Source organism: Siniperca chuatsi, linkage group LG11 (genome assembly GCF_020085105.1).
Source record: "Siniperca chuatsi isolate FFG_IHB_CAS linkage group LG11, ASM2008510v1, whole genome shotgun sequence".
Taxonomy (NCBI): domain Eukaryota; kingdom Metazoa; phylum Chordata; class Actinopteri; order Centrarchiformes; family Sinipercidae; genus Siniperca; species Siniperca chuatsi.
In genome coordinates this window covers 7615030-7636700 of record NC_058052.1, presented here as the reverse complement: position 1 = coordinate 7636700, position 21671 = coordinate 7615030, and the positions used below count along the sequence as shown (strand labels likewise).

Below are 21671 nucleotides of genomic sequence, written 5' to 3'. Positions count from 1 at the left end.
CAGAAATATTATAATATTTGATGGACTATTTTAATTTAATCCCAGTGAACATCAGTGCAAAAAGGTTTATGTAAATCCACACATGAACATCCTGTCACTGGCAAACATTCAAACACATTTGTGTTACAGTGTCTCTAAATGTCATTTACGTGAGAGTGTGTGAGTGTACAGCAGAGGTCATGAGACTCCTGCTGGTAAAAAAACAAACAAAAAAAACAAACAAACTAAAAACACCCACACAGGAACTAGAAAAGCATCCAAACTCAACACATACCTCTCACTCAGCCATCATTGTCTGTATGTCTTGTGTAAAAGCCAAGCTGGCAGTTAAAGAGACGCAGGGATTTAACCAGCACTGGGACCTGTAACCGCAAAGTTTCCCTTTCTGCCTAGAGCCTGAATTAAATGAAGTCTCAAGGAAGCTCACACTAAATAAACATGTGGTCAGGCAGTCTTCCACTGCAACAAGAAAAATGACACCAATGCAGTCATGTGAAAGTTATATAAAAAGAAACTTGAAGCAGGCCAGGTGTGGTGCACACCTTGTATTGCAGGGTTATTGACAGACACGGAGGAGCCTCTCAGGCAGGTTCCACCAAGATGAAATAAAACTGGGCCGAATCACGACAAGCATGTGATACAGATTCGACTGAAGTCCAAACCTGCCTTCTGAGCACCTACGTCCCTGTCTGACATCAGGAGCACGACATAAAAAAAATAAACAAAAACTTGAGAAAATTCTCTGCTGCATCCTTCTCTCTGGCATTCCAGGCTGACTCGAGGGAAATCATGCAATATTTACAGGAAGGCAACCTGATTTCCTCACTCAGACAGACCCATCCACATCCTATTAATAACTAGCCCAGGAGTCAGCGGGAGGAGAGCGGGGTGGGGACGCTACCAGAGGGACTGCGCACAAAACGCAGCGCTGGGCCTGTATGTTGCAGTGCAACTCAAGTAAACTCAAACTGCAAGGTAAGATCCACAGCAGACCCTGAAAACCTATTTTCTCAAACACCTTTTTACTATAATCAGTGTTGACCTACATGTAGACAACATTGTAGGAAAGTGCTCTACTGAAATTATGTCTCAGTCAACCCTGAAACGCAGATTTGACAATGAAAACAGGTAACGTCAGTTTAACACTGCCTGGACTGGCAAGTATTTGTTTATTTTACCACCATCTCCAAACGCCTGCTATTCTTTATTACATTAATTTGCTTTAAAATTTTACCATAACCAAAAAAAAAAAACAAAAACAAAAAAAGGTTTTAAATAGGCTGCTGAAAATGTCTGGCCCATCTACATTTCCTGGTTTTAAAATCTGGCCCAATTGAATTTGTAATTCAATAGCCCTGCTAGACGGTTGGCTAAGCCTTAGTTACTGTTAATACACCTGTCAAGCTTTGTGTTCTCGCATGGCACATCTGCAGTTCAAGTCATTTTTGAAACAATGATTCCATGATTTCAGAAAGTGATACGACAAAAACAAACCTCTCATTTCTACCCCACAACCGTTGATTTTGACAACTGTTGCTGGTAGATTTGATCAGCTGTGGCTAGCTAGCTAATTAAGTTACCATTAGTTCCATGAGTCGGTTAAAAGCGGCATCTCCAGCTGTTTCACTCAGCATTGCAGTGTAGAGCTGGTTAGAGCTAGTATTATAGTGTAGGTATGATAAGGAAAAATGTAACATCAGACTCTTATTTCATTTTTATTATAACCCTGTTTGGCTGCTCAGCTTACACACTTGACCAAGCGATTGTTTGTATTTTCAAACAGTATGTTTGACTTTTAACGTTACAAGAGTAAAGGCTTTAAGGATGACGACTAATGTGTTTGGCAAATGTAACGCTGTCTCGGATAACATGTTTGGCTAGGGTTGCTGGAATGTAAACTTCCTCAAATCTAATAGAGCAGCAGCACAGAGCCGCTACTGTTAGCCTCCACTCTAAAAGCATCCAGGGCCAAGGCCAGGACCAGGACCAGCACAGTACTACACTGTAGATGTTCTAGACATGAACAGGGCTTTTTTTTCAAGTAACCTGTAACCCCACAAATAATGTAGTTACTGCACTGTGGGTAGAGTTGTAAGCTAGTTAGCTGGACATGCTAACGGTTGAAGCTTACATTAAAAGCAGATAAACACACTGTTTAATAAGTACGGACTTAGGCTTTGATTGTTGCTTATTTATTAATATGAATATTTTCAATTTATAGAAAAGGCTATAAAGATTTGAAGCCAGGTTTTCAGGGGCTTTAATATACTATAAGTTCGGACAAGCAAAAGTAATATTAATCAGAATCCAAATATTGTCTGCAAAAGCACATATAACCTGACAGTGTGTTTAGTTTTGAGCCATTAAAACCTTCATACATTTGATGACGGATTATTATACAGAAATGTAAAACAATCTCACATCTCTCTAAAAGTGGTTCAAAGGTCATTTCAAAGGGCTTTTTAACAAACATGCTTGTCTCTTGGGAAGGGTGACATTTCTAATGCCATTTTTAAAATAGTGATGTAGACACGTCTAGTGGAGAAATAAAGCCGTGAAGTGCTATTAAAACAGTACTGAGTCACTGGTCGTTGTGAAAGCAGGACTTGGTTCAAGAACACTTTCCCCTCTGGCCATGTCAGCAGCAGACTGATAAATACGGATGGGTGATAAATTAAAGGAAAAACCAACATGACGTGTCTTAGTATGGAGTCAGGTCACTACGAGCCTCCAGCTTCTTGCCAAGCCTGTGGAACTCTATTGGAGGGATGAACACCATTCCTCCACAAGATATTCCCTCATTTATATATGCAACCTTTATTTAAAATCAGGTCATCTCATTGACATCAAAAACTCTTTTGCGAGACCTGAGTACAGCAGATAGAAAGAAAAACAAACATAGCCAGACATAACAAAAGGACATATAGCATCAGAGACAGTCACAGACGTCACTAAATAGATTTGAAGATGAACGTTATTGTTATATAATCTGGTGTTAGCGTGATGGAGAGCATCGTCTTACACATTGGTCCAAAATGTTCCAAAGGTGTGAAACTGGGTTGAGATCTGGTGACTGGTTTGGTGAGTATGAAAATGATGTGAACAAAATGCTACGGCCTTTACATTCAGCGAGCCCTGGTGCACGGAAGCATCTGCATTTGATACGTTTCTCCACTCTTTTATTCAGGTTTTTTCTTTAATTTATCCGCCGTCTGTTTATTATCCTGTTCATTTACGCTACAAGGCAGGTGTACACCAAGTAAAAAAAAAACAAAAAAACAGACCGACTTTGCAGCACAGAAAGCTTCCATCACTTAAAGTTAAGGACGGCCGTGTTGTAGCTGGTTACAGGATGCCGGCAAGGGAATTGCTGGCAGAGCTGCCGAGCCATCTCCAAGTCATCAGTTAAGACGTGGACAGATTTAATGCAAACACCTGAGAAGATACATTTTCATGAGCCTGCAGAGGAAACCGAAGCGGTGAGACCAAACTGGGATATTTATATTAGCCTACACATCACGTGTAAAAAGTAGCAGCTTTCAAAAATTATTCTGGGGCTCGGTGGTTATTTTGGGGTTATGGGTTTTTACAGTTGGTACATAAGAGAGACTTTATTAAGCTGTTTGTAGAGCCAGGCCACCGTGAGGCTGTTGCCCATAAGTACTGGCCACAAGCTGTATACAATTCAGCCACTGTTAGCTGTACATGTATTTCTGCAGAGTACATTCACTCTATAAAAGCTTTGACTTTAGAACACAGTTCAGTGCAGCATTTTAAGCAGCCCATGTTAAAGGTCTTGCTCTTTAGACAGCAGTGCTCCTGGCCACTTGTTGAGGAAAGAACCCATTGCCAGAAGCATTTGGCACTTTTAAAACTACTTAATATGCTACGGAAAATACCACACTTTTATTTCAAAAGCAGTTCTAAACACAGAAGCGCCCTCTCGTCTACCTGCCAGCCTTTTGATGCTTTCCAGAGATCCTTTTTACTGCACCTGCGTTTGCCGGCCGGATTGATCTCGCATTGCTTGAGCGCATTAATATGGCACATTTTGATGACAGGGTTGGAATCTCTTTTGCTTTCTCCCTGCCCAAGCATTACGCCATCGTGACCGGAGGGAACTGGGTCGCCCTTAATGGCCACTGGCAGGATGGAGAGCTGAGCAATTCATTTCAGTCACTGGCAGCACATTCCATAATTAAGATAATTAAAAAGCGGGGAGGGGGAAAGTGAAGGAGAGAGGGGAAAAGTGCAACTGCAATTTCTCAGTAGTGGGCACGCATGCTGGCACACTGTTTCAGCTGCCTTGTTTACTCTCTCTAGGCAGTGTGTCAGTAAAGAAGGAGCAGCAAGGACACGCCGTCCTCAGAGTTATATTGCCAGCCAAGTTAGCCTGATAGGCTGGCTTTGGCTCTGCAGCAGGTGCTGGTGGGGATAGGGCCAGAACAGCATATAGCTACCCTACTCTTTGTGGGCTGCAGTGTTAGTAGCTTCCAGATTTTCTGAGCCATAAGTCAGTGAAAACAATCAAAACTTGGGTTAATAGAAAAGGTGATCTGTGGCTCCAAATCAACCCCCTCCCAATCTGATCCTGCGGCAGGCAGGGGTCCCCACCCTGGGAGCCAAACATGAGTAATGCCTGTCAAGCGTCTAAAATGAGCTGGCCTCTGCAGCAACCCTGAGAAAATAACTACTGTGGCAACCTCCCAACAGTGCTCCCCGTCTCTACCTGTCCACAGCTTTGCCTCTATCGCCCAAATTGAAAGCCCGTCATCCCAGTGTTGTCACCAAGCTGTGAAATTGCTATTATTCTGAGGGCTAATTAAAGATGTGCCAAATACCACAGCTTGTGAAGCCAAGCCACTAAAATTATATTAAAAAAAAAAGGAAGAATATGTATATCTGAGCTTTAATGTTTTAAACCAAGCATAACACACATGGAGCAATTGGCTGTCTGTACAACAAGCAAATCATAAATATAAAAAAAGGTAGCATTGTGTCTATATAACCATAATAAAGACTAAAAAATGGCAAAGGAACACTGCAGCAATGATGCAGCAAAACAGACAACGCTGTGCTCCTCCCGCTCACTTTGAAGTGCTCTAATGCCCAGCGTATCCTGCAGCTAGAGACTGGAACTCCTCAGACGGTTCAAATAAAATCTCAGCTAAGAGGTGGAGTGATTTTTTTTTTTTTTTTTTTAATAGTCATATTATTCACCAAGCATTAAACAAGATATAGTAAAGCCCTTTAAGAGCCCATCTGCCTGTGTAACCACTGAATGCAGATGTGGGATGATATGTTTGAGATGTTTGTTCGCAAAGTTTGACATGCATCCTCCGGCAAACTGCACAATTCTGAAACCTAAACAAGCAATGCTAAAGTTTAAAACAACTACCGCAAAGTAATGCAAAGTTTAAATCAGAGCCGATCAAAACAGTCACGATGTGGTAAAACCCACCTATCTGGTAGTCCAAGTAACAAATCTAAATACTTTGCATGATGTCAGACATGGGTCAAACTGTATTTGCACTGCATTAGCAAATCAGCCTGCCACTTTTGCATGCGGTGCTCTGCTAGAAAGGATCGAGTCTGAGGCACATCCTGTTCTTTATAATCTAGAAATGTCCCCATCACAGACCTGAGTTCTAATGATATGTGAATGTGATGTTTAAGTCCCAGGGAAACACTTGAGGACAGCTGTGATTTCATGGATTCATCTGCAGAGCAGCAGCGGTACTCCACTCATCTCTGCTCTGTCAGCCTTTGATGAGCTGCTCCGTCAGCTCCTCCCCTGACCCAATTTCACTCCCACTCCTTTCTCCCAGACACATCCAGCATCTCTGCACGACTCCCTCGCCACCTCTGTCTGACACTAGCTAATGGGATTAGGAAAAAGACACTTTTCCCTGAGGATGAGGAGGCTCTCCGCTAAACTCAATAGGCTCTGTGCATATAACCAACCATTGCTCCACTTCCTGTCCAGACACATTCAGCTGTTAGGGGGAAAATTGACCTTTTTCAGAACATGGGGGCTGGAATTCACTTGACTTCAGTGGTTCTGGTTTTAGCACTTCAATATAAATAGAACACATCTCAGAAATCTGGTTGGTTACCTGCTTCAGCAAATGATAGCGTAAATGAATTAACCAGGCACAGCAAAGGGTTGCAAAAAGTTATGATTTTCTGTAGCAAAAAACAGGTTTGTCTATGACCAAAGAACTCAGTTTGAGTACTGCTGGATTAGACTTTGAAATCAACAAACTAAAGCTTATTAATTTAACTTCAATCAGTTAAAGGGGCAGTTCAGTCCTAACTTTAAGGACTCCTATGCCTTTGGTCTAAGAGTACCTCACAAAGCATTTTATTGCTAAAACAGTTTCACTAAAACAGGACTCCTAAGTTACTTGCGCCTCGTCACGTCTATGTTTTGGAAAAATCCGAACTTTTAAAAGCATTTTTTGATGTTGAGCAAGTTAATAAGGATCCTATCAGCTCACCAAAAAAATCCAATCAACCCAATAAGAGATGGTTTGAGCAACTCTGCACGAATTGGGACACTGGATACATGCAGTTTGCAGCACTGATGAGTTCAGCCGTCTGTCAGAATTATTCACTAAACCAAAAATGCACTCTTTAGACTGCTTAGACCGCCCACTTCGTTTGACAGTTAACTAAGAGATAAATAAAGCCAATACAGATGTTTTGGTTTTTTGTTATAGCAGCTGATATAGCAGTATTATAGTTCAGTTTGACTGTTTTGTCGTGATCTCCACCAGGTGGCAGCGTAACCTAGGAGAGATATATAAATAAAACTTGCTTCCCCCACAAGGTATTTTATCCTGGCACAGACTGCAGATGGTATATGTTACATCCGTCTCACACACTTTGTAAAAGTTCCACACTGCCGACATGTTTTATTTTAGTAGAGTGTCGCGCGCCTGAGCGACCACATGCGCAGTGAAAGCGGTGGGAGGCGGGACTACACTACACACACACACTTGGTTGTTGCTCTCAGCCGCATGCACGAGAGTATTTAACCACAGGTGTGTAGTACTAGTTTGCCTTTAGGGCTTTCCGCCAGAAATGATTTCATTAGCAAGGTTTTTTTTTTTGGACGTATTGAGCATACAACTAGATAAATGAGACTAGGATTATACTGCACGAGTTGTGGGAGAGTTATTAAATGTATGTTTTGATATAGTTTTGCTATTTTAAAAACAGGAACAAAACATCTGGAAAGCGTGTTTTGGATTCATTCTATGTTCACGCGGAGGAATTGGCATGCGAGGAAAACAAATTCTTCAGGAATTCAAGGCAACAGAGTAATTGATATACAAATCATTTCGGGGGTGAAGTGCTCTTTTAGGTTAGCATGCAACAATGACACCAAATCTGCTGAATTTTTTTTTGCGTCATCAATCAGTTTTCGTGATTGGCGACTAGAAAGCATAAATCCTGATCGCATTTTTTTTTTTTTTAAACTGAATATCGGCCGATCATTTCAAAGCCATTGTTCTGTGTGTGTGTGTGTGTGTGTGTGTGAGTGAGAGAGAAAGATGGCTAACTGGAAAATTATTTTGTTCCTCGCCCTCCAGTGTATTGATGAATTTATTTTTTTTTCCACATTCACTGTCAACAAAGCACTGTAGTCATAGTTAGTAGGTTCATATACGAAACATGTCAGCCATAGCAACAGGGTCAACTCTGCCCCTTCTCTTATCTCAGGAGTTCTCTCAGTCCCTTAGTAAAAGTTGCTCTCAGCAGCATTGGAATTTTTAGCACAATTTAAGACAGCTCCTAGTGGTAAGATGAGATACTTTGTGAATACATCCTACCCCCACAGTTTTACTACCCTCCCACTTTAAGCCTTACTAAACAAAACTTTATTTACATAGGATAGATATCCTGATTACCAGAGGAACCCACTGACTAATGCAAAACTGAGTTCTCTCTCAGCCAGTTAGATGTGCAGCCTCCTCCCATACATCCTCACAGTCGAATCTAAACTGAAGGGAACCCAGAGAAAGTTAAATACAGCTAAATCAAAAGGTGACAAGCTCTGGTTGCTGATAAAATCCTCAATAAAATGATTGGTGATGGTGGCAGAAGACTGCTATAACATTCTCTAATGATGCCATCACTGAGCAGATCAGACACAGTAAAGAGGAAGTTCCCTTTCAAAATAAACCATTGTCCCATCCATCACAATGCTCTATTGCTGTTGGCCAAACCACTTGAGCATTTGAACACATGACAAAAGAACACGAACTTGGGTGTCAGGAGCTGATAAGCCAGAGGGTAAACATTTTATCCTCTGGGACAAAACTCAATGGCTGTTATAAATAAAAATTTAAAAAAAGAGTGGGACAAGAATAACTAACCACAAAGACATAATGATGTGGCACACTGAGAAAACACTGATGCAATGTGTCTAGATCATGACTTCAAAAGCTACAGTGTGAAACAGAGTCTCAATTCATAATGTGTCTCAAAGCCAGAGCATGTGAGTAAGACTACCATTAGACAACAAACATGTTTACCCTCTTTGGGGAAAAAAAAAAGTCTGATGAGTTCTCTTGGACTGAACTAGAATATATTTGCATTTAATTTAGCTTGAGTTTGAATATTAACCTCAAAAATACTTTTTGAGGTACGATTTGTGAAATTCCACAACAAAAATACAAGATAAATTTGTTCAGTCCTCTAGGAAAACATACATGCATATCCAGTGTATCCCTGACTGAGAGATCTGTTCCAATATAGCCTGAAGTACAGACTTCCTTTTACAGTGTTGCTTGGCAACCAGTCAGGCATGGCTTCACCTCAATTGCACTGAATCAATACTCATTTTTGTGCTTCCCTGTTTGCTGTACATTGAGGAATTTGAAAATAAAAAACTATTTGTAAAAAGAGTTATTCTTTACCTGACACAAACAATGGGCGTGCTAAGTAATGGACACCCAAAGTCGATTACACTACCAACCCACTTACACTAAATTATGCAAACCTTATTTCTGTGACGTTAATTGGAGTTGAAAGTTGAGAAAATTTCTTCAACTGATGAAACTCAATTGATTGTGGAGAACCATCAGGGCGCATACACAATTTCCTATATGTCAATAAAAAAGAAACTTATGAAATAATCTGTACGATACGTACTTTTTCACAGCAGACACAACATGTCATAGTAGAATAGAAAAGCACAAGTGTTAACTGATAAGATGATGGCTCTGTTCGATTCAAATGTCTGTGACAATAATTTTTCATGACAGAAAATCTCCTATGTTCTTAGTTTTGGAACGCCTCTGTCAGACGTGCATTCATGTGGCACGATTCTTTCTGATTTTACAGAAAACTGTGTTGGAACCTTGTCAACTGCCCCATATTAGTCAGATACATTTTTGTAATGCAAATATACTTTTTAAAATTTGTGAGCCAATAAATATGATATTTTAATGATCTAATAATTATCACTTAACACATTTAAACAATTAAATGTGCTATTGGAGCATGCTGGACTGCTCTACTGGGTGTGATTTTTTTTTTTGCACATAAGGGTTGATAGAGCACTAACTGACAGTCCTAGTGGGCCAATTAACACAACACGAAGAAGAAAGGAGTTGACAGACACATTCGCAAATATATAGGATCAACCAGCCAAGTGCCAATAATCAGCTCTCAGAGGGAGATACAGACATACACAGGGCTATTTACTGAGGAGGAGAAAACCTTCTGCTCATTGCACCAAAGTGAGTGACAGCACACCCCTCGTCACTATAAATATACATGAACCTGTTTACCAGCCGGGCCAGGCCTCCTTCAGGCTAACATTGTCTTAGGGCCAGCCACTGTCTCAAATTGCAACTTCTCTCTCTTTGAGGTTGAAATAGCAGTGGCCCAGTGGCTGATGGGTAACCCAGCGACAACTGTGCACTATTAACCTTGTACTGTATGTGTCCAGGTTTTGACATTTGGCTGTAAAAATTCAACAAAAGGGATAAAACTATTATTTTTGCTGTTACTACAATATTTTGCTGTCACTGCAAAATGCCGTGCAACAAACAGCATGAGGACAAGTCTGTTGGACTGCTCAACTGGAGTATGAAGGGATCTGAGAGAGAAACTAAATAGTGAGGTTCTGGCCAAATAAGCAGGGTATGGTGTATGTTCACTAGATGAGTCATAGCTGGAACAATGGAAGCCCTCGTCACTCTGACGTGTCAGGATAATTGAGGCAGCAGCTTCTCTAAACTGCTGCTGGTCAATCAGCCAGGAGCTGGGCCGTATAACAAGCGAGCACCCTTCTGTTCCTCATCAGGCTGAAAGGAAATGTTTACCCAGATCACCACAGAACCTATGTTGGCTCCGGAGTAAATAAACATCCACTCAGGCAAGACAAACTGAATAGCTCAGAGCTTTGGGTACAAGCCACAGGCACAAGCAGCAGCTATTAAGAGGGCCCTCAAAGAGGAGCTTCAGCAGTGTATTTACATAGAAATTTGCTCTATAATGCTGCTTCAATGTTGACAACTGGTGGAAAATTAGAGTTGTTGTGACATTTTGACAGAACGACAAATCAAATTCAGAATTACAAGTTGGAAACTTTTTAGCAGTTTCTCAAATTTAACAGTGCTATATCACAAACCAGCAATCTTTTTCATTTCTTCATAATATAAACATGCATCACACACACTTAAGAGTACTCCATCAATTTAGCATTGCATTCCTGTAACATTGTCAAGAGTCACAATGGACAGCTGAAACACAAAAAAGCATCCAAATTGATGCAGCAGAACTAGAGATATAGTCTTGTCAAATAGTCCTGATCAAAACCTGGCATCTACATTACCCACAATGCAAAATGGGGATCGTTAATTTTTATTGATACCACTATTGATACTTTTCTATTAATTTGGTGGAAAGACTAGACGAAAACAAATTCTTAACAGAACTTGTACTATAACTGAGTCTGTGACTGATTTCTGAACAGAATGAAATTTGCTTAGCCTTCAATAAACACTGCTGATCCTGGGCTTTTATTTGAAAAGAAATACAGAGAATAGTAAAATAATATATCAGCAGAAATGAATGTCCAACACATTTTTTTACACCAATAAAGATGGGGTGAGCTTGAGCTGACCACCATCTAAATGAATGAAGTTGGCGAATGTTAAACATATTTTGGCCTATCATTAAACACAACTCATTACTCGGCCCTTCAAATGTTCTTCTATCAGACAGACAGCAAGGGACACATCTTTAATTTGGTAAAATGTGCTGAATAGTGAAGAAACTGTTTTGTTTATGTTTCAATAACTTTCTTTTTCACACTGAAGTGTTGGTTAATGTATGTACTGTCACTTTAAGAGATTGCATATTTTTGGATTATCATCAATTGGATTATTATTGTCAATGAAGGGGACTTGCTAATTGGGGGAAGTTGGGGTGCACGCACCATGCATACCTTGGGTGGAGGAGGATAATTATCCCACAACGGCAGCCGGAGCCGGCGGTGTTCCGACTCAAAGACAGTCGAAGGTACTGCATTTTGGCTTTAACTGATGTGCAACGTTGAGGTGCTTTAGCACTGATGTCGTACCCCCCTTCTCTTTACAAGAAATTAACTTAGAACACAAATGGCATTTTGCTTCCTCCTTATCTTTGGCTTTACTGAAATGTAGCCGAGCCTTTGACCACTTTGCACGTTCAGCCGTCCTAGCAAGCAACCAATTGACCAAATGAGAAACGAAGCGAAACGAGGGCGTGAGGCAATTCAATTCTTCTTTGTTTAGTTTAATGGCAGTTGGCAGGCAATTCAAGTGAATTCAAAAACTTTATCAGACAATCGATGTGTGTTTGTGCACCAGTGATTTCATTTAAATGACATGACTCTCGTCTCGAGACATAACTTTACGTTATAGGACCCGCTGGTCGCGATAGCGGTATCGATAAGCTCGGACCTTATTGATTTTCAGGTTTTCAGAAATTTGGAACTGGGTCCTTATAGAACCGGGTCTCAATCCCCATCCCTACACTTGAGACAATTCATCAGGTTTCGCACAGCTCCCTCTGGAGTCACAAAAGGCTTTATACAACTTTTCTCCACATATGCAGTAGTACTCCCTGAGAGCTGTAAACAGACTTTGACGTGTAAAATCGGAGTTCCCCTTTAAGCAATTTAGCGTCACAATCCATTACAAATTCCTGTATAATTTTCTCTGAGTTTTGAATATACCTGATCCTACTTTTGCTAATTGCTTCTTACATGAATATGATAGAGCCAGGGCAGCCAATTTGAATCTTAACTCATGAAGCTAGCGAAAGCTACGTGCAGCCACACTTGACCTTGGAAAATATAACTGAAGGATATATTTGAAGGATGTCCCCATAATAATTTTGAATTGTTAAGTTTTCCGCAAGCACACAAACTTTCAACCATGCTTACTGATCTGTAATGAAGCATCTTGGCCCTAAAAGGAAAAATAAAATAAAAGCTAAGCTTGTGCCTCTAAGCCTACCGCTTATCTCCCCAGCCCTAGTGTTATTCTTTGTGCAATGCGACCCACCCAGTTTGGGAAAGACGATGAGATACTCTGCGTTGCATTGTGGGCAGGCCACGCGTGCTGTGCTGTTCCCCCGCTGCTTCTCGTCCACCCAGCGCTGCAGGCAGGCCTGGTGAACCCACTTGGTGGAGCCGCGGCAGCGACACGGACGCACCCACTCTGCCGTGCGGTCGTCCTCATCTGTGGCGAAGCACACCCAGCAACTCCTAAAAAACAAAACACACACACACCCACAGGTGGGATGAAGACAATGAAACAAACAAACAAACAAACACACACACACCCTGAAAACTGGAAAAAAGGTTGTAGATTTCTAAATGAACATTTTTGGTAGTTACATTAAGTCACACTTAGGGCCAGTCTTAATTTAACAGTTAGGAAAACACTGGTACAGGCTATGTTCTTAAGTGTTCTAGACTATGGGGACATTATTTACATGTATGCTGCCTCCTCTGCACTTCGCTGCCTAGAATCTGTATCACAGTTTTTTACGTTTTATATTCAACTCATTGTCACATCGCAGTGTACTTACGATCTGGTCTCCTGGTCTTCATTAAGCCTAAGTAGACAGCAGCATTGGTATATTTTACTTACAAAGCCATAATGGGTTAACTCCCCTCATATCTGTGTAATCTCACCAACAGCTATTATGATTTTCGCCCCACTAGATGGCTGCTCTACCGGGTACCCAGGATCTGCTCAAAACTTGGTAGAGCAGCATTCTCCTATTGCTCTGCTATGTCATGGAATAACCTTCAGAACACACTACAGCTTTATAATTTTGTCAATTATTATTGCTAGTGCAAATGCTATTCCTAAGCTGGATTTTGTATTATGTGTCTGTTGTCCCTTGGCTTGTTGTGACATGTTCTTTTTTATAATTTTGTAACCTTGTAATGGTGTCCTATCTTGGCCAGGTCTGCCTCGAAAACGAGACTTTAATATCAAGGGACTTCCTGGTTAAATAAAAGGTTAAATCAAAAATAAATATACACTTTTTCCCCCCCTTGTAATATTTGGTATTAGAGACGACGATAGCTTAATAAAGTCAGTGTCTCTCTCTCTCTCCTGAAGCGGTCCATGGTTCCGACATGTTTTTTTATGACAGGGGATCTGATCTGACCATGGAATTCTAATAAAATGCTGTATTTCAGCTACACGGGCCTGTCAGCTATATGTTGTTGTGTTTGTTTGTATGTAGGTTATGCTTTTTTAACATTGAGGCACATGTGTGTGAGCATCTGGTTGTGTGTGGTAGACTGGAGGAGTGAAAGAGAGCAAGCAAGACTAATGTAATCTTTGATGTCCCCTTTGAGTGAAAAGCCGGCAGTCAGCAAGACAAAGTCACTTCAGCATGAGTCAAAGGTTTCGGCTTATATCAGGAATTCTTACTGAGAAATGTGTCGGCGAGGCCATTTTGCAGCTTTTAGGGAACAATGATAGAGGTAGTAATCAAAGTCTCTTAAATAACTCCAGACTAAATGGCCTAGATGGTACACACACACACACACAAACAGCATCACTCTGAGCCACTGATTCTGCATGAAATCAGCCAAGATCAATACACAAGCCCTATAGGCAAACAAGCTGTTTGACTGCTTGTCAAGCATATCTGACAGCACGGCAGGAACTGTTCAATGCACACACACTTCCTCATACAAACAGGCCTTTTATCCTGCCATCTGTATACTAGGCAAAAAATTTCCAGGGGATTACATTTCAGATCATATCACAATGACTGATACCATCTCTTCTCTTCCTTATTATTGAATATGGCCACTTGCTTTGCTTTGGAGCTACATTCTTTTGACACTGCCTTTAGGATTAATCACATTGCTACTCAAACCTATATTCACCAGGGAATTCCTGTGCGAGTGAACACAGTATTCTGATAAACCACAGCTAGGATATGCAGTGAAAGCAGGAAGAGGTTTGGTTGCAGACAAACTGAGGCGACGCAGTCTCCCCTTGTGTGTGACATCCAGACAAATGCCTTGTTCTGGCCTCAAGCCAAACCATATTTTAACACCCCCCTCCTGCCCACAAGCATCCCAACACATCCTCCCTTCCTCTCCTCGCACACACAGTGAAGGTCCTTCTGACTAAACTTCTTCCACTTAAAAAGAGGTATGAGGCAGGAAGAGTCCACCTCCTCAAACTTATGCCTCCTCACATACAGGAAAGGAGCCATTAGTATGTTTGGCCTGTCTGCTGTACTATCTTCTAATTAATTGGACTCCTTTTGTGAACAATACACCCCCTCAGCCCTCCTCCGCTCCCTGTCTATCCAACATCTGGGAGGTAATTTGATATCCAAGTTCTCTGACCTTACCACAGTACATATCCGACTGAGACATTATATTGCTTTTCCATAATTAATCAGCAGCATGTGACTGGCTGGAAGGTTCACCACCCGTGTCTCACTGCATGAGGCTAAGTTCAAGAGTCTAGCCCAGTGACAGTCTCAGTTTAGCTGCTGTACCAATGAAAATAGTTATAGGTTAGACCTGAATTATTGATTTAAGAAAATCAGAAAAACCAGGCCATCACTACCACAGCCATGCTCCCAAACTGTCTAGGGAGTTCTACTGATTCTAACAAACTAGCAACAAATGCATTTCTACACCAGTGTGATAATTGTTGAAATGAAGACAACCAACTAAAATCCAAAATGTCAAGATTTTCCTTTAAGCCATATTTGCATTCAACTAGGCCTGGGACTTGCTTGTTGCTAGGAGATCCACTGGTTCAGGGATGACTGCTGCCTTCCACCCATTTACAGCCTGACTATCCGTGTGTGACATTTATGTTCTCATTTTCATAATTACACTGAACCTTGAACAGTTGGCATTTCACTGGATGAATGAAACAATGATTAGTCTACACACACACACCTCCCATACATACATCCCTGGCATAAATTCAATGAGGAGAGACAAACTGTAACAGAGATGTTTCTCTCAGGCTGTGATTATGTACATTTTGGCATTCACATTGGGACATTTGTGTTAATAACTCTGGAAAGAAGCCTGGCAGATTAATATTCACAAAACCCAGGGAATAGCATGCATACATCATTACCTCCACCAATACACATTGCAGATTTATTCTACTGCATTAACACCAATTTAAACTCAGGTCTGAGTCTATCCATTCCATAACTATCATGTGAAAGGTTGGTTTAAAACTGAGCCCAATGCAGATTGAGAGATATTAGACAGGGCAGTATCTCTTCTCTGACAGGGTTTAGACAACTAGGTGCCTGTGTCTGACCTGATAAGATGTATCTAGAGTTTACTGTTCCATTTCATGTCTTTAACAACAGGTATGCCTGGAATGGAGGAAACCTGCCTTTTTACTCTCACTAGGAAGTAAATGTTTATTACCACATCAGGAATATTAGAGCTGTAGTTCATAGCACAGTTGGACATTTCTAATTGCTAAACTTATGTGTCCCATAACTCTTAAATGCATTTCAAAGTATGGAGGAGGTCTGGTGGGTTTACTGACAATCACTATGTAACAAAAAAAATTGCACTCCATCAGTTCCCACAATGATCCACTGCCTGTGATCGGAAACATTCTGCCAATTTTTTCCACATTGTCCCAGTTTATTGGTGCATCAATCATCTGTTTGACTCACATTTTGGTTTGCCTTGAAATCTGTAGGGACTGTAGGGAAGACATGAAACATGTCTGGATGCCTGTGACATCACCCATAGGTTTCTGTGGAGATGGTTTAAATCCAGAAGTTAAGTTTTACTTTTCTATGCCTTGTTGGCATTTAATTTGAGTCATGGTAACAACTACAGCTCACTCTGATAGAGACATCATTCTGTAAATAAAAGGTAAACATGCCCCCAAACTGCCGCTTATGAAAAAAAGTGTCACCAAATGGCTTATTGGAGAAACAGGTTGGTAGGTTTTCTAGTATTGTTCAAAACAAACTTTTCTTTGTGGCCACCTCTAGCAGCACTTCCACACTGGCTTCAACATTTATTCACTTGTTGACTCAGTGAGTCCCCATATACACCATGTATGTTTCAACCCTCCTGCTCCCACAGTTGAATAATGGATGTCAAATCTGTGGCCTTCTGTCATCGTCATACTGAGGTCTTGGTGTGCTCTGTTACTGGGGCGTAGAGGGGGCTCATCTGTGAAAGACTGGATGGCCAACTTGGGTTATTTGCTCAGGTTGCTGCCTGCCTGCAATGGATGATTTTCCAATACTCCCCTGGCGCTGAATAAAACATGACGATGCAGGAGAGGAGCCTTAGGGTCGAGGCACTCAGGTGACATGGCCAGCTGAAGGTCCACAACGGACACATGTGGTGAATCAGTCTGATGGAAACATCAACCCTCCATTCACACCTATGTCTCCCGTCTTTATAGAGCTCACCACGTAACTGCCCACCACCTCTTTGCTGGACTGGACAGACTGAAACTGAGGCAGCTATAAAACATGAGAAGTTGAGTAGAGCAGTGGACAGATGTCTCCACAGGAGCAAGACAGTGGAGAACAAAACCCAGCGCTCCCTTTGATTCACTGGCTCTTATTCCTGTAACCCAGCCCCGCAGCATGACAGGACCTAATACAACAGCACCGAAATGCTATCCTCTGTGCGAAACCTTAATCTCCAGCTCGCTGTCGTCTCAACCCTGTTTAACAGAACACGCAGATAAGCCTGCGCTGAACATGTACAAAATGGTCTCCTGCATACAGAGAATTCCTGTGCAACATGACATGAAACCTGGCTTGTAAGCCTATAAAATAAAAACAATAGACAGTAACAGAAGTCTGAAGAACTAGTGTTTATACAAATCTAACTTAAACGTACTACAAGGAGTTTTTAACTGGTTATGAAACAGTCTCAATTTAATACTGATGCCTGTATATGACCCACATAAGCAAACAAGACCATCAGCGAGATGGCTGGCTATTTCTATATAGTTATTCTTTGCCTGTCACCGGATCAGATTCCCCGCAAAAATCAGACCAAATGATTTACGGCACGCAGACCAGAAGAGCCAATGTTTACATTTTCCTAGGCATAGTTTCACAGTGAGTAGTACGCTAACCAGTTAAAAGGAAGCAGGAGGAGATTTTCCTTTAGAGAATTTTATTTTTGACGTTATATTTTGTGGTCATGGCTGATACTGGGGCAGGATCAGCCAAGAGAAAAAGGGACAATGATACAGCACGGGCGAAAACACTAGTCAGCCTTGGTCGGTCATTCAACAGATGGAGAGAATTACAGGATTTGAAAGGATTCAAAACAGATTCCTCCTAGACCGGTATGTAATATGTCTATTTTATTTATGAAATACATTGTAAGACGTGGAATGGAGCTATCCGTCACGGTGAACATTACTGTAATACAACTGGTTTATAACGTAACATTTTATGTTGGCCTTGCTACCGAGCGACATCTTGCTGTTGGCTTATTATTATGAAGACATAACATTACAAGGAAATGAATAACTTTAGCTTTCTCAACAAATATTACCAACAAACCAAATCTGTTGTAGGCTTACATGTAATATAGGTGAATGAACGGTACTAATTGCTATGCATCGCACAAACAGCTGATTAAAAGAGAAAAACAGTATTAAAAATAAGTTGCGTTTCTTTCTTTCACTCGCTTCCAAATCAAATGCACGCGCTAGCCAGATCAAGATCTTTACGACACGAGGTGGTGGAAATACTACCGCTTTTGTCCACAGGGGCCGCCAGAATCAACACAATGAAAGTTGCTTGTAGTTGCTTTAATTAATGACTCATTAGGTGTAACACATACTTGTTTGCTGGTGATTCTAGAACATGTTCACAACACATATTTACACGTGACTAAAATGAAGCCCAAACCTACAGACAGATAATGTTGACAGGTGCTACCACACCTGACACATCCCCCTGTTCCTGCTTTACAAGGTCTGGACGGTTTCCATGAAAATGTCCTTTAAGAACATGAGATCTGATGATGGCGACTTGCCTAAACTATGCTGAAGCAAGGTGACCTGCCGTCTCAACCACTTATTTACATGTTAAACAGGTAAATTCAAGTGAGGCTTTTCTGTTTCCACAATGAGCTTTAATCCACCTAATGCTAAACTACTTCTTTGAAACTTCAAGGGCAGGCAAACAGCAGTATGTATTATCCGTTTTCTTCACCAGTTATTTTCAAGACCTTCAAGCTGCCAGGATCAAAAGAATGTGCAGCAATGAAGGACTGCAGATCCTTCCAGTCAAGCTAGGCCAACATCATGTGTTCTACTTCAGCTGAGGATGTCATTTTGACAATCTGAGAAAGCACAGAATTGTATCATAAAGTCACACAAACACAGGGGAGGGGGTCTGACGGTGGGCTCTGAGGGGATACAGGATGACAGTGTGATTGACACTGAGTACAAAGATGAGTGTGACAGCATAGCTACTTTCTCATCATCTCACAAGTCAGGCTCACGTTCTTTAAGCAGCACATAAGCCACCCCACAAAGGCTCCTTTCACACAGCAGCGGCCACGTGACTGTGGGAAAGCTGGAGGTTCCTCAGCACAAAGGCAGGGCACAGGAGCACCGGATTCTGGCCCACAAAGACCTTAAAAGAAGGTTAAGGTCTAGGGGGGGGGGGCGCAGCTCCATGTCTGACTGCTTCTACTCAATCACAAACTAGTCTTGTATGTGTAAGTTTAACAACAACCAAGGCTGTTTGCCACCCTGGAACAGTATAGTTTCTAACCCAGGATTAGTACCTTTCATGTTTCAGCTTCTGATTAAAAGGAGTCTCTGGCAGATAAATTGGTGAGTGTCAGCAGCCACGATGACTCTGTAAAGCTGTGATAGTTATCTAGTCTTGGGTATTATCCATATGAGGTGGATAAAATAACAGGGTGTCCTTACAATATTTTGCAATCGAATACAGCAATATACACTCCAGCTTCTACAATTACCAGATTTGAATCAACACCTTGTTGACAGTGCCACCAAAAACATTTTAGAGTTGCAGTTATTGCATGTATATTGTATTGAAGTATACAGAATATATTGTGTGATTACGTTGTTTATCAGTCATTGACAAGTAACTAAAGATTGTCCACTGAGTTAACTAACAGCACATAACAAATTTGTGTACTTCTACCTGCAGTACTCGACACTTGACCTTTGTATATATTAACGTGTGCACAGGAGTCCAGGAAAAGGCGTTTGGAAGTTAGCTACTCATTGGTTTATCTGTTCTGGGCTACTGTAGAAACATGGCGGTGCAAGATGGCGGCCTCTGTGGAAGGGGACCCGTTCCCTCTGTAGACACAAATGGCTCATTTTAAAAAAGGTGACGAAAACAACGACTCTTATTTTCAGGCGATTATAAACTAACGAAAACATACATGCATTTCCTGCCAATAGCTCCTCCTAAATGCTACATACTGGACTTTAATAGTATGTGGTTTTAATAACTTAAGCCTAACTATACCACCAATCTTAATACATGTCATTTGGCATGACCTTTCACTGAAGTTAATGCCATACACCACAGGTTATTTCTGCAAACTGTACGTTACCAAGCCATGACAGGTCAGCTGCTAACCAGCTATTGATTTCCCTTTAGAATATGTCCATAACCTAGGGTATGACAAAATGTTGTAAAGTTTACACAGTTGTTTTTCCATGACAGAGCTGACTGATACTGACAAATTAAAAATATACGGTATTATTGACTCAATACCTGGTTACCAATAACTTGATGCTTTCATACTCCTCTTTTTATTTCAAACTATGGATGCCCTTTGAAAAAAAAAACATTATTAGTTATATGGCTATTATAGCCAAGCAGGTACATGCATTTCATTTTTCAAGTTTTAATAAGTTGAGTACTGCGTCACTTAGCTGTAATGCAAGCACTTGAAGACCAGAAAAAGACAACATGTAAAAAGTGGAATGCTAGACTTAATGCAGAAAATGTAGAATCAACCACAAAATTGTCCCAACTCTTAGGACTAAATAACTATTATTTGACATAACTGTGTGGATTCTACTTCATCTGCATTGTGATCTTAATAGTAGGCTTACTAGATCAAATGATAAAAATCTCAAAGAATACAGTTTAATATTTACGTATATCAATCTAATTTTTAAGTTTTGTATTTAACAAGAAAATTGTCACTTTCTCAGGATTGAAGAGAGCCTGTAGACACTGACACCACCCCCGTACAAAAATTGCACCAAATCATGGCTACAGGTTCAAACATTAGTAGCCCTTATGCATACACACATGTTTATATACCCATTATACAGAGAGAAACAGGGTCAGCGATCTGGACAACAAAAGCAGATGAGAGGAGCGTAAAACAAGGAGGTTGTGTGAGAGCCAATAAAAAGGTCAGGCTGGATTGAAATGTGTCCCCCACATCTATTTGTGAAACACTGCATTGCAGGGGCAGCTGGCTGCTTGTGGCAGGCCCAGATAAGAGCCTGTGGAGCCTTATGTTTGTCAGTGATAGAGGCTGGGTACACAACAGTCTAGAAGCAAGGGGACATGACATACATCTTCCTGCTATCGGCTCCTCAAACACCGTCAGGGTTATTGCCTCTGCCACACACCCGCAGCACGCAGCTAAAGCACATTTTACAAAGCTCACATGCCCTTCCTTTCTTTCTGCTACTGTACCATGTGCTTGGGAAATGGTTTCAAAGTCCAAAGTTCAATATTGACAGAAAGAGCTGTGTCAAATGCCTACAAACGCCTTTTAGTACGCACTGCACAAGCTATCAAACGCCAGTGACTATTTTGAGGGAAACGGCACACCAATGTGCTTGGATGTTGCAGCATCTGCTCACCACTTCTGCTTCTGGTTACACGTGTAGCATAACGCTTGGAGAGCAGCCATTGTGCCTTTGTCTAACTTAGGGAAAAAAAGTGAACCCAAACATACCCATGAACCCTTGTTGTGTTTGTACATACAGAATAAAAAGGTGGGTAGACATTAGCTTAGTCAGCTGAGAAAAATGTTTGAGATTTATCTATGCCCGAGTTAAAAACAAGACTCCCTGCTCACTTGGTGGAAGACACTTTGATCTTATCACATCTAATCTTATTCTGCAGTGCTT

At 41.1% G+C, this 21671-nt stretch overlaps 1 protein-coding gene across 4 annotated transcripts in view; it reads right to left on the bottom strand.

Annotated features, from left to right (window-relative positions):
• march5 (membrane-associated ring finger (C3HC4) 5) overlaps positions 1 to 21671 on the bottom strand; it is a 33372-nt gene that overhangs the window by 5849 nt on the left and 5852 nt on the right. For all 4 annotated transcript variants that reach the window (XM_044215228.1, XM_044215230.1, XM_044215227.1 and 1 more), the window contains exon 2: positions 12570 to 12772. In XM_044215228.1, the coding sequence (XP_044071163.1) occupies positions 12570 to 12772 (203 nt within the window). The remainder of the gene's footprint in view (positions 1 to 12569; positions 12773 to 21671) is intronic.